Source organism: Pristiophorus japonicus, chromosome 7 (assembly GCF_044704955.1).
Source record: "Pristiophorus japonicus isolate sPriJap1 chromosome 7, sPriJap1.hap1, whole genome shotgun sequence".
Classification (NCBI taxonomy): Eukaryota; Metazoa; Chordata; class Chondrichthyes; family Pristiophoridae; genus Pristiophorus; species Pristiophorus japonicus.
Genome location: NC_091983.1, coordinates 136,341,607 through 136,355,484, shown reverse-complemented (window position 1 = coordinate 136,355,484; position 13,878 = coordinate 136,341,607). Strand labels below are relative to the sequence as shown.

General features: G+C 38.0%; 1 protein-coding gene across 1 annotated transcript in view; it reads left to right on the top strand.

Annotated features, from left to right (window-relative positions):
• frk (fyn-related Src family tyrosine kinase) overlaps window positions 1-12,354 on the top strand; it is a 174,131-nt gene extending 161,777 nt beyond the window's left edge. Inside the window, exons 4-8 of the mRNA XM_070885333.1 lie at window positions 109-277; window positions 1,660-1,818; window positions 6,726-6,907; window positions 8,899-9,064; window positions 9,653-12,354. Of these exons, the coding sequence (XP_070741434.1) occupies window positions 109-277; window positions 1,660-1,818; window positions 6,726-6,907; window positions 8,899-9,064; window positions 9,653-9,867 (891 nt within the window). The 3' untranslated portion in view covers window positions 9,868-12,354. The remainder of the gene's footprint in view (window positions 1-108; window positions 278-1,659; window positions 1,819-6,725; window positions 6,908-8,898; window positions 9,065-9,652) is intronic.
• The last annotated feature ends 1,524 nt before the right edge of the window (window positions 12,355-13,878 follow it).

Here is a 13,878-nt window from a genome sequence, read left to right as displayed (position 1 = left end):
TCATGATATGAATCTTCATTTTAACTTATCCATAATCTAATGGATTCTATTCACTGTACGATACTGAAATATATGATATGTTTGACGCTCTCTGTTTTTAATCATCAGCTGGAAACACCAGTAACTGTTGGATTATCCTACAATACTGTGGATCAATGGGAAATCCCTCGTAACTCTCTGAAATTGATAAAGAAATTAGGTGCTGGAATGTTTGGAGAAGTATGGCAAGGAGTTTGGAATGACAGAACTCAAGTTGCCATAAAAACACTAAAAATTGGTATGAGTACTTGTTTGATCTTTGGAGATGCAATACTTGAGATTAACCATTAAAGTAGGAAATTAGTATTAGTGATTTCAATGGAAGTGGAGTGCTGATTAAATATTTAAAAAATCCAAAAGAGATAACATGTATCGATGTAAAAATGTAGAAAATAGATGAAAGATTTGCAGTGAAAGTGGTTTATTGTAATTTTTTTTAATCATTTGATAAGGCACCATTTTAGAAACTCGTGGCATAGATAATGGTACCTGGAATTAAGATGTTATGAATAGAGAAATGTTTGGAGGTTAGAAAGCAATGGATTAAAAATATTTCTGAGACTAGAAATATGTGGTGCGTAATGTTATGTGTTTGGGCGATTTTTATTTCTTACATGCACAAATGATCTGGGCATAGGAATTGAAGGAATAATATAAAAATTTGCTGATCACACCAAATTGGAGGGCATGAAAAATGATGGTGATGATTATGAAAGATTTCTGGAGGATAGACAGGCAAGCAGGCTGGGCAGATGAGTGAGCTATTCTGTTCAGTACAGAAAAATGACAAATAACGCATTTTGGAAACCGGAATAGAGAAAGGAAATACACCTTAAATAGTAGGATTTTAAATTGAATAGTGAAGCAGAAGGGCCTTGATGTGCAGGTTAAGTCCTTAAAAGTGGGCCCAATTTTGGTCTCTTTTACCTCCCTGTTTTCTAGTAGGAATGTGGCAGAAACAAGATCAAATGCATAAAATAATATTTTTTGCTATCTTCCTGCCTGAGGCCTGCCCACAATCATTTTCCAATATAGGGGAGCTAAAAATGCAGGAGATGAGTTTTCAGTTAGAAATAGTCTGAAAGAATGATAATGAATCAACAAGTGTATCAGCCGACAAAAGGGGCAGGAAAAGGCCAATTCATTGTTTGTTTATTCTTGAGGAAAGGAATGAGATTAAGCTGAGCAAGTAAAATTTCTTTTGACTGTTTCTCTGCATGTTCCCTTGCTGTTTGTAAAACGAAGCAACTTAAAAAATCATATCTGGCCTTGTGTTATTAAGTATTTTTCAGTTTGCCTTCCATAAGATTGGAGGAGTGTATGTGCAAACATGTGCAATTGACAAGCTTAGAAGATAAGGGGTCCTAAAGTTACAGTCCTGAGTTATGTTATCTTATAGTTAGGCAGCATGGCCTCCATACTGCGTGAAGTATCAGCCTACATTATGGGCTCAAGTCCTGGAGTGGGACCCAAACTGACACTGAATAGAGACTAGTTTGGGCCACACCAAAGTAATGCCACAAATCCCTTATGTGCACATTATAATGATCCTATTAGCTTTTATCATGGATGTCACTGGATAAGACTGGGGATTAAATTTGTTTTCCGTGTCCATTTTAGGTACGATGGCCAAAGAGGATTTCCTGAGGGAGGCACAAATAATGAAGATGCTGAGACATCCCAAGCTTATTCAGCTGTATGCTGTATGCACTGTAGAAGAACCAATTTACATTATTACAGAATTGATGAAATATGGAAGTTTGCTTGACCACTTGCACAGTAAGTTTAGGTCATTTTCCAGAATCAGCTGGGCTTTAGCTCATAGCAAGGGACTCATCATAAAGTACAACAGTGTACAGCAATAATTTATTAAGAGGATAAGGTCTGCAATTAATTCCAAAGGGAGAGGAACTGTTGGAAGTGAACACTTTCCAGCTATCCCTTGGATATTTATGTGAGATAATGCCCATCCTAGTGGATATTTTTGAAAAGAAATTGGCTTGTGCATAATCTTTTTTAACGCCATGAGCAGATCCCTGGATGCTGCTACTTAATTTAGTTATGATGATGACATGAAGTATTTTTGCAGTAGACTAAAATGATGTTGACAGCAACTTGTTCTGAGATTTTTAAAATGAATCTTTGAGGTAAACATTAGGAACATAGGTACCAAAACATACCATAAGGGAAACAAAAGTTGCCTTTTGCTACATTTTTCTTCTCCTTTTAGATTTTTTAAAATTATTGAGACTATCTAAAGCTGATCATATAAAAATAATTAAAATAAATATATCCTTTACATTTAGTCCCCCTGTGAACATACATCAGTTAAAGGCAGATTCCAGGAAAGTCTCTCAGAAAAAAATATTTATGTTTCTGAGACTGGGTGGATTGGCAACTTGGGAGAAGTAACATCAGTTATTGCGTATATTCAAGACTGAGATCCATAGATTTTTGGACTAAGAAAATCAAGAGATATGGGGATCCATATGAGGTAGAAGATCAGCCCTGATCTTATTGAATGGCGGAACAGCCTCGAGGTACCATATGGCCTACTCCTGCTCCTACCTCTTAAGTTCTTATCTTTTTATTTTCATTTAGTTTCAACCTACAGTACTGCATATTTTAAAGTCTAAAATTGATCTTAATGTTGCACGAATTACCTGGTTTCCACACTTGTGATTGCAGTTACTTTGCCTCGATGAATTTTAATGAAATGAAATACTTTCAATTAATGTTTGCTGAATGTAATTTTACCATGGCTTAGTGCTCAATACAGGAAGCGCTGGTGACTGGAACTGACGTGTTACCAGATGTCATTTTAGATTGTGATTGTGCTCTGTAAATTGTAGAGTAAGTTGCTTGATGCCCATTGCATGCATTCAAAAATGAAATGGTCCATGCTCCCAGATGGCTCAGTCAATAATTGCATTGTGTGGTGTGGTGTGGTACTGCCCATACAGACTGGAAAGATTCCAGGTTCCGTTCCCAGTCAATGCCTTGTCTCTTCCTATCTCTGTAACCTCCTCCAGCCTTACAACTCTCTGAGAACTCTGTATTCCTCTAACTTTGGCATCTCCTGCTTTCTTCACCCCACCTTAAGCTTTGGAATTCCCTCCCTGAAACTCCACTTCTCTCTCCTTTTTTATGGTGGGTGCTGGTTATGGGGAGCGGGCGGGTAAGTGGAGCTGAGTCCACGGCCAGATCAGCCATGATTTTGTTGAGTGGCGGAGCAGGCTCGAGGGGCTAGACGGCCTACTCCTGTTCCTAATTCTTATGTTATGTTCTTACTGCTGCAAAGTTGGGTCCTTATGTTTGACATGTATTTCCAATGGGTTTACTGATTGGTTTCTGTTTATTTTTGTAATGCATGGTATATTGTATTTGCTCTCCGGATCTCTGATTGTTAGTGATATGTGTCCATGGCCGCTCCTTATTTCCATCCCCAAACAGTAGTCAGCTTTATTAAGAGTTAAAATTAGTCTAGTCTTGTGGGAAGACCTCATTTCATTGCATTTTGCTGCTCACTCTATAATTTCTACTCTAGATCAGCAGTGCCTGTTATTTAGAACTGTTGAACGCTGGCACCAATTTGTGTGTTATCTTAGGCTACGTGGCCTTTAATTCTGCTTATCAAAAGCTACTTATGATGGCACGTTCAATGTCCTGTATTGGTGAGTGTGCATTGTAATTTTGTCAGCATATACCTCATTCCAAAGGTCATGTTTACAGAACTGGTGGGAAGGGAAACTCAGATCACGAGGGGTGGCACTTACCAGTCCTCACCTTGCTGTAACTGCCAGGTTTTACGAGGTGTGCAAAACCTGATCAGCTACAGTTAAATACAAAATGGAGGTTAAAGAATAGGCATCATGTTAAGTGATGTGCTTTGAAGAGATAGTTAAACCATCAGAACACCAAAGTAGTATTGCCTGCCCCGTGTACTTGTGACTTTACATATTCTTGCATCAAGACCTACTGAACGTTGTTTAAACAAGTCGAGAAACTAATACCTCTCTTGCCATGAATACAAAGAAATGACAGCTCCCACCTTTTTAAATCAGCAAACTGTCAATTATTGAAAAATTCCATAAAGGTTTGCAGCAATATTTAGAGTTATTAAAATGACAATATAAAATAAAAGTTTGGGTATTCCTTTTACTGCTGGCAGATGGCTTATGTCACTATCCAGTATTGGATGTTACTGATGCTGAATTCATCTTCAGTCTTATTGTAAATGTCATTCTTACTTTGCTGTGAAATGCTGCAGCATCTATCTACATCCTGATAAAATATGAATTTAAATGTATCATTTTTATTTTACAAAAATGAGTTCCTTCCCTGTACAGTCGAACAGTGACAATTATTTGGGGAATACAACATAAACATTTAATATGAGAACTGCTGGATTGGTTTTTATAGTGCGATATTAAATATTATTCGATCTTGGTATATTTCCATGCTAGCAGTTGAGTGAAAGTCATTCATCTGCCAAAGCACTCGCTAGCAAATTTCTAACTCAAAAGTCGGTTCATTTGTCACGTGTACAGCGCAGGAAGATGTACTCTGAGGTTATTGCTCTACAAAAGTTGACCATTTTTACTTTTACGTTAAGACAGTTGTATGCTTAAATTTGATCGCGGTGTTGAATAGTAAATCCAATCCTGCCTATATGCTGCAGGATATACAAAATGAAAACCATGCCTCTCAATGCCATGTTTAGACAAATATCCTTATTTCTGGTGATCTCGGATTGAAAAAAAATCACTTTGCTATTTGCTGGTAAACTGGGATTCCAACAAACTCCCGTTGGTCATTCTTATTGATCCTTTATATTTTAACAATGTGATATTACATATTTAATTTCACCACACTCGCTGTGAACATATATTGTAATGTTTTTGGGATGAATTTATTAAATATTTATTAATACCATTGTTGTGCATGATTACAAATGCTCTCTAATATTTTGCAGTCCTGTATTTTTTTCCCGATGCAGTAACTCTCAATTTAAAATTTACATAGAAACATAGAAAATAAGTGCAGGTGTAGGCCATTCAGCCCTTCAAGTCTGCACCGCCATTCAATAAGATCATGGCTGATCACTCCCTCAGTACCCCTTTCCTGCTTTCTCTCCATACCCCTTGATCCTTTTAGCCATAAGGGCCATATCTAACTCCCTCTTGAATATATCCAATGAACTGGCATCAACAACTCTCTGCGGCAGGCAATTCCACAGGTTAACAACTCTCTGAGTGAAGAAGTTTCTCCTCATCTCAGTCCTAAATGGCCTACCCCTTATCCTAAGACTATGTCCCCTGGTTCTGGACTTCCCCAACATCGGGAACATTCTTCCCATATCTAACCTGTCCAGTCCCGTCAGAATCTTATACATTTCTATTAGATCCCCTCTCATCCTTCTAAACTCCAGTGAATAAAGGCCCAGTTGATCCAGTCTCTCCTCATATGACAATCCAGCCATCCCTAGAATCAGTCTGGTGAACCTTTGCTGCACTCCCTCAATAGCAAGAACATCCTTCCTCAGATTAGGAGACCAAAACTGAACACAATATTCTAGGTGAGGCCTCACTAAGGCCCTGTACAACTGCAGTAAGACCTCCCTGCTCCTATACTCAAATCCCCTAGCTATAAAGGCCAACATACCATTTGCCACCTTTACCGCCTGCTGTACCTGCATGCCAACTTTCAGTGACTGATGAATCATGACATCCAGGTCTCGTTGCACCTCCCCTTTTCCTAATTCGCCACCATTCAGATAATATTCTGCCTTCGTGTTTTTGCCCCCAAAATGGATAACCTTACATTTATCCATATTATACTGCATCTGTCATGCATTTGCCCACTCACCTAACCTGTCCAAGTCACCCTGCAGCCTCTTAGCGTCCTTCTCACAGTTCACACCACCACCCAGTTTAGTGCCATCTGCAAACTTGGAGATATTACACTCAATTCCTTCATCTAAATTGTTAATGTATATTGTAAAGAACTGGGGTCACTTTTTCTTTATTGTGTGATTGTCATTTGTCCATATGAGCTGGAAAGCTTGGATGGACTTATCATTTGAACCGCTTAATTCAAATGTAGGTTTATTTACATCACTAATATTTTGCATTTCAAAACCAAATTGCTCATGATTATACATATCTTGTGATTCTTGAGCCCATCAGAGCCATTCTGTAAAGATCTAAGTAGCAGCGCTGATCAGAATGGTTTTCATTCAGTAAGTTGGCGACTATGATTGACTTTACAATTAACCTTCAATGCTCCAATCAGGGTCTCGGCAGAGCGGCACAAATGTCCAAGGAAATTATGGCATGGCGTAACTAATGGCATAAGTCACATACACCATAATTTCCTGGGATTTTTACATGGTAACACAGGCCCAACAACTTGGATGAACCATTACATGCAGGAAATGCTCGACAATAAGTGCAATTTTTTTGGTTCTTTTAGACTTTAGCAAAGGAAATATTTTGAATTCTAGAGAAATGTGTGTGTCCAATTTCATTTATAAGCAGATCTTGCATTCTGCTATCATCACTGATTCAGTGAAGTGAGGTTTAAACTGAATTTCCTTTAGTTATATTTTTATCAAATAAGAAATTTAGGATGGGTGGAAATAACTTCTGAAATTTAACATTGATAAAATGTATTAATTTCATCAGATAACCAGGGGACGAGTTTGAACATACGTGACCTGCTGGAAATGTCTGCACAGGTGGCATCAGGCATGGCATATCTGGAGGTTCAGAATTACATCCATCGGGATTTAGCTGCCAGGAATGTATTGGTTGGAGAGAACAACATTTGCAAAGTAGCTGATTTTGGACTTGCTCGAGTTTTTATGGTAAGAGTAATGATCATTTTCCATTTATGTGATTGTTCAATTGAAGAACAGACATAGCCGGTTGTGCATGTTGGTCAACTGTGTTTGTTTTTAAAAAAAAATGCGAGTTGTTTATCAGCCTGTGTGCTAAAAGAGTTATGATGAAGGTGAGAGATCAGCTTAGCTGGGTTATAATTAGGTAACAAAGAATGGCATGGCATACATATGAGTTTTAGCAAATTGGAAAATATTTTGGCATAATATGAAAGTGATGAAATGGGACAAGTTGTGTTAAAATCTAAAATCAATATAGTATTTTGCCTTGACTTATTATTGCCATCAAATTAGTTATTTACTTTCTGTTTGTTTTTGTAGTATTAAATTTAGCATTTTGTTTTGCTAGTTTAATTTCCTGACAATTTCATGATTTCCTAACTTTATTTTGGCATCTTTGCTTTACCACAATGGTTGTGATGCAGATTAATAAAGGTTTGAAGCAGATTGAAAGCATCCTCTATTGTGGGTTTTGCAATGGCTCTTAGTGACTAAAAACATTGTTTTAAGATATTGGTAGAATTTAATCTTTACTTTCTTGAGCTTTCATCTCCCACTTCAACTATTCCACCTCGTATTGCATTCCCTGCACCAACAATTAAATTGAAGAAAGCAGAGGAAAGGAATGACCTGTGAGGGTTTTCTTTAAGAGCGAGCATCTTTGAGATTGGGATGTTGGCCCCTGTTGGTCTTCAACCTGTGACTGCAGGGATGTAAAGATATTGGGGCTGAAATTGCCCCTTTCCTTAAGGCCTGTTACCACTGGAAATCGATGGCCATGCTGCGAAGTACAATAGCTGCCGATTTTTCGTGTAAAGGCTGCCATTTTTAAAATTCTGCTCCTGAGGTGTCCTGGCAGTGACCTGCACCCCCTCTATTGCTCTGCAGCTGATCCATCCTAACTGTGTTTATCAGAGTGCGTACTGCCGATGTTACCACTCCCCCCCCCCCCCCCCCCCTCACCCGATGGCGAAATTCGGCCGAGAAAATCTTCCTCCCGGCGGGCAGTGCCAAAAGCTGCTTTTCTCAGGCGGTCCAGTGAGGCTGTGGCCTTCTAAAATGGTGGTGTGGCTTCCATTAAAAGGAAGAACGCGCTGCTGCTATAGTTTTTTTTTGTCGGCCGACTGCCATGTCTGGCCGACAATTATGCTCCCAGGTTCGGCCTAGCTGCCAACAGACAGCCTGGCACACCATCTTTGGTGCCAGGCCCCTGGCTCGGCCAAAACCCTCCCCGATGGCCAAGGTTCTGAACTTTAAAAATCACGCAGTTTCGCCCCGTTAAGTGAAGGGGAGCCATGGTGATGTGGCGCTGTGATGACTAACAGCGGCGGCCACTCCGTCCCTCCCTCCCAAACTTCCACCCCTCTATTGTGCTCACCGCCGCATATCCACCCCCGTTGTAAGTGACTTCCGGTCTGTTGAAAGAAAAAAAAGCCCAAGAGTGGCATTTCGCTTGAGGCCACTGCATCCACCGCGGCGGTGAAAAGATTAGAAACGAGGTGCGTGTGCCCCCTTTCTAGCAGTGGGCAATTTTGGCCCCATTGGTTTAAAGCACTTCATGGCTGAGCTGCTTCACTGCTGTTCTCGTACTCCTGTAATTGAAGACATTTAAGTTTTGTGTAACATTCTGTGAAATAATGGAATGTGAATCTATTGAAAATCATTTCACAATTGCCAAAAGCAATTGTTGGGCTACAACCTTTATGAATGTACAGTATCTACCCAATGCAAAGTATAATAACAAAAAAGATCTGTTTAAAAATTAAACTGTGAAAGTTACTACTTGCAAGGTGTTTTTGTGCATTGTTGTGTAATTAGACTTGTTTTCATATTTGTAGCTCTGCTTGTTTTAAAGGTGGTTTCAATTTAAATGTATACCTGTTATTTTTCGAAAGTTATTTTGAGTACCTAATTTAAACAGTTGATTATATCTTTGGTACTACTTTTAACACCATTAGACAGACGATGAAAGTGTTTATGAAGCTAGAGAAGGCACAAGATTTCCTGTAAAATGGACTGCACCAGAAGCCATCCATTCAAATAAGTTCAGCATCAAATCCGATGTTTGGTCCTTTGGAATACTTCTGTATGAAATAATCACTTATGGAAAGATGCCTTATCCAGGTTAGTTTTCACTTCTGTGCACATTTAGAATCACTAAGTTACTGATATTTCAATTTCTTATTTTAGCTGTGTGGAAAAGCAAGACAAGAGAAAATCAAAGTTAGAGGCTGATGTATATAATTTTTTTTTCCATACAGAGGGTTGTTAAGATTGGGAATGAACTACCTGAAAGGGTGGTGGTAGCAGATTCCATAGGACATTTCAAATGGCAATTAGACATGTACTTGAAGAGGACTAATTTGCAGGGTTATGGGGAGAAAGCTAGGGTGTGCGACTAATGTATAGCTCTTTCAAATGTATCAATGTAGTTTAAGCAGATGACGAATCTCATCAAAAATGCAAATTATTGCTGAGGACAGACTGAATTCAAGTGGCAGATACCTTTGGGATTTGGTCTAATTGGGAATTTAGCGACTCACCAGACTGAATTTTTAAGGAGTCCTTTGAAGTGTTTTTTTTTTTTAAATTGTAAATGGAAAGGAAACAAAATATAACTTTTTGAAATTTTATGAATATTTATGTTTCACTTTTTTTTTTAAAGTTATATTTTTTGCAAAATGTAGTAAATATTGGCTTTCTTTTATTTAGGGATGACAAATTATCAAGTTATCCAGGAGTTGGCAAAAGGATACAGAATGCCATGCCCTTCAGAATGCCCCCCACCATTGTATGAAATCATGATAGATTGCTGGAGAGACAATGACTGTGAACGGCCGACATTTGAAACACTACAGTGGAAGCTGGAGGACTTCTTTGAGACTGATCTTTCAGCCTATATAGATGCCAATGTTTTTGTTAGCTAATGCACCTCATAAATGTTAATAGTTTAGTATCTGCTGTAATCAGAAGTGATTTAACATTCACAGCTTGTTGTATGTACATATGTGGTACAGCCATGAGTTTGCACACCAGCACAAATCTATAACACATTCCATGTAACTGACCTCAATCTATAGATTATTATGACGTATACAAAATCCTGGCTGGAATCTTCCCAGCCCTGCGATTGTGGGTTTGGAGGCGGGCCCGCTGTCAAAATGGCTGTGATTGACAACGGGACGGAAGTCCGTTCTGAACCCGCCTCCGTGTCAGTTTCTCAGCTGTCTGGTCTGCCTGTGGATCGCAGATCCGACACCACGTGGTGGGCCATTCAATTAAGATGCTTAAGAGATCATTTAAAGGTATTTAAAAGGATTTTTCCCAGGTACTTACCATTTTTGCCATCCCTCGGGTTTCACACCGGGTAAGTATGTCAGGTTCTCAATGACTCTCTATTGCTTTGGCTAGTTGACAGCTGCAGAAGTGGTATAAAAGCTACCATTTCTCAGCCTGTTCACTTTCCAATGTCAGAAACTCAAGTCTTCAGGATTTGGAAGAAAATTTTGAGCTGTATGCACTTTGGAAGTATTTGCAGTGAACTCTCTATCCACTGTCATCTCCTTGGAGCAACCTCTCTCACCATTGACAGATCGCTTCTGTCACTTCAACCTCACCTGTCATATTCCATCAGCAACGGTGCCCTTGAAAAAAATCTCACCTTGGTTCTCAGAATCCCACTACGATCAGCCCCAACACTAACACCACTAAACACACCAACCTTCTCCACAATCACCTAATGCTACACAGGACACAGGGCATCAGCACCTGACCACATTGCTGCCCGGGGGACCAGGGATGGCCTCGCCATGGCCACATTTACTTCACTTGATGCTGTGCAACCTGGCTGCCACATGATGTGCCAGGTTAGCACCGCCCCACACGAAAGGGCGACCAATCCACTTTCCCCTGTTTCGAACCCCTGCCACATTTGATTTTTACCTCCATAATCTTCAGAATATATAGGAAAATAAAAGTATCTTGTGTATATTATAATGATATACAATGCAGATTATATATAGCACAGTTGACCAGTTGTGCCTAACTGTATTCAAATAGTAGTTGTCAGTTTCTGTTCTTTTCATGCCCTCAACCCCCCACCAAACCCCCTGAGTAATCTTAGAGACCATTTCTACAAATATTCTAACCAGATAAATTGTTGCCATAAAATTAGAAAATAATGACACACACTTTGGCCTATATTTCTCGCCCAATATGCTTTTTGTAGTTTGGTGAAGGTATGTGTCTTCTTCAATAATTAGTACTATTTTTGCTATATGTAAATAGTCTACAACTATATGATTACAGCCATAGGGCCAAAGCATTGGAGCACATGCTCAGCAACCTACTTTGTGATACAAAATCAAATCTCACTACACTACATTCCATATTGTCTTACTGATACCTCCACAATATGTATATATTTTTACATTCTAGCCGATACAGAATTCCACTTATTTTTATTGTGCGATTTGCTGCAAGGAATTGAGATGGCTATAAAGCTAAATATAATTGATGAAAATTAAGTTGCAACTAATCATACTTTGTTTAAATTTTGACCATGGAAATTAGTTGAACCTTGGACTGTTCCAATTTAAAAATAATTGTTTTTGTACTAAAAATCAGTGCATTAAAATATAGATATATTATAATTTAGTCTGATCTCAATTCATGAAGTTTGGTTTTGGCTTAGATAAGTAGATGCAAACTCAGCCTAGGGTTAACCTGGATAATGATTGGTAAGACTCTGACCAAGTACAGCTGAAAGGGAGTATTCAGTTACTTTTTGTCTACCATTTTCAAATGTTTTCAAAGTGGATTGTTGGGTAGATCCCTTCCACAAGACTTTAATGTATGGTGGCTGGTTTAACCATTTAGAAACAAAGAGCAATATTCTCAATCTTACAGCAAATGTACAGAAGAAACTCTTACTGAATTTTAAATGAAACATGTTGGGTCAGATTTTGCTGTAAAAATAATGGTGTCTGAACGATGCACACCGTTATTATTGTGCAAATCGGTCTTCAACTTATGGCGAGGAATCCCATGAATTGCGTCACCACAAGTTGCTGGACAACTTGCGCCACTTCACTGTTAGCTTCACAAAAACACATTTAACCTTTTAACATCCCTGTGAAGTGGCTGCATTAGCACATTAAATGTCCACTAAACTCACCATAGAAAGTTTAGCAACTAACAGCAAAAGTATCCTTTTGGCAATGTGATAATTGTTAATGACTGCTAATCAACCTCTCTTTTCCAGCAAGTGTGGAGTCTCATTCCTCAACATTGTGAATTATTGTAGAAGATTTTTAAAAAATATAAAATTTTAAAATTTTACATTTTTTTTTCTTACTTTTCCTTTGTCTCTTTTTTTCTCTCAATCCAATCTTTCTTTCCCTCTCTTTATTTCTCTTTCTGTACCTGATTTGACGTTGAATTTACCCACTCTAATTCTCAGTCCTTTCTCTGTTTATTTCTCAATCCTTTAATCTCATTTGTTAAGGAGATGCACTGTTTGTCCCAGCTGCCCTGTTGCCCTCGCTGCACCGTTATCAGCTCGCACTTGCAGCAAATTTGTGGGTAAATATTTTTTAAAACCTAAACATGCTAACTAACAGGGCATACCATGAGATATCCCACTCCAGAAAAATCTGGCCCAATGTTTATACAAGTGCCCTTGTTGAATATCAATTTCTTGATTACCAGATGCCAAAAAAGGTAACGTGAATTTAAATGTTGAAGTCTTGTGGTTTAAAAAAAAAAGTCATACTTATCACTTTATAAACCATATCTTCAACTATTTTCTGGCAGTTGGCAGCTTCATCGTTCAATGTTCATGTAACTTTGAATAAAGCAGCTGAATCAGTCACTGAAGTAATAGGCTCAGGCTCTGTTGCTGATGGAATTTGAAGACTGGAATCTGATTGAAAGCAATCCTAAATTGTTATCCCAGGACAAGTGATGTGCTATGAAAGTAATGTTGTAATGTGCTACTGTTCTAGATTCAGCCATAGACATGACAGAACTGTGTAAACAATTATTTGATTATTTTTATATGTTGTAATATAAACTGAAAAATAGGCCTCCTTAAAGCCTGATAACATTAATGGACTCTGTACGTACTCTCTTGCCAAACTGAGGATCTGTTTGATGATTGATGGCCTTGACCTTCAGTCTTATCCTTCAGTTATCCTACCTCTAATTAGTTCAGCAAGACTCTTGTGTGCCCAATATTGCTTGAATAATGCATTAGTCTATTTTCTCATGATGTACTATCTGAATTTTTGCAAGAAAATTCTAAGTCATGATTTTTGTAAAAAAGAAAATTGCTAAATTAGCTATTTGAGCCATTGAATACTACATTATTCTACTGCAGGTAGAGTTTTATATTCAAAGAATAATTTTGTACACTAATTGTACCACACAGTCTGTATAATTTTACATGATTACATTTTACTGTAAGTAAGGAACTGTTGTGAAATTTATCAGAGCTCTAAGATTACATTGTAGGACTGCAGCGTATGAAAACTTAATATGTTCATCTAAAATTCCTTCCTTAGCTATTTCAGCAAAGCTGTACAATTTAAATGGATTAATCTAATCCATTTAAATAGCAAAGGCAATTTTGGACAACATATGCCACAATATAATAACAGGCCCTAGAATTCTATAAAGTTTAAAAAAAAATGTCTTTAATACATGCAAGAATTTGCTGATTAACAATAACATCGTAGTTGAATTATTTAACAGTTTTATGATTTATTTACTTTAACCAACTACCTGACAAAATTATTTTTGTGTTCATTTGCTCTGTGGATCAATTATGTTCAGGAAAGATGTCACATAATCTTGTTTTAAATGGGTAATGTCACGTTCATGTCTATTTTTTAGAATTGTTAATTTTTCTGATAGATGTAATTTGTCAACAAACTTTG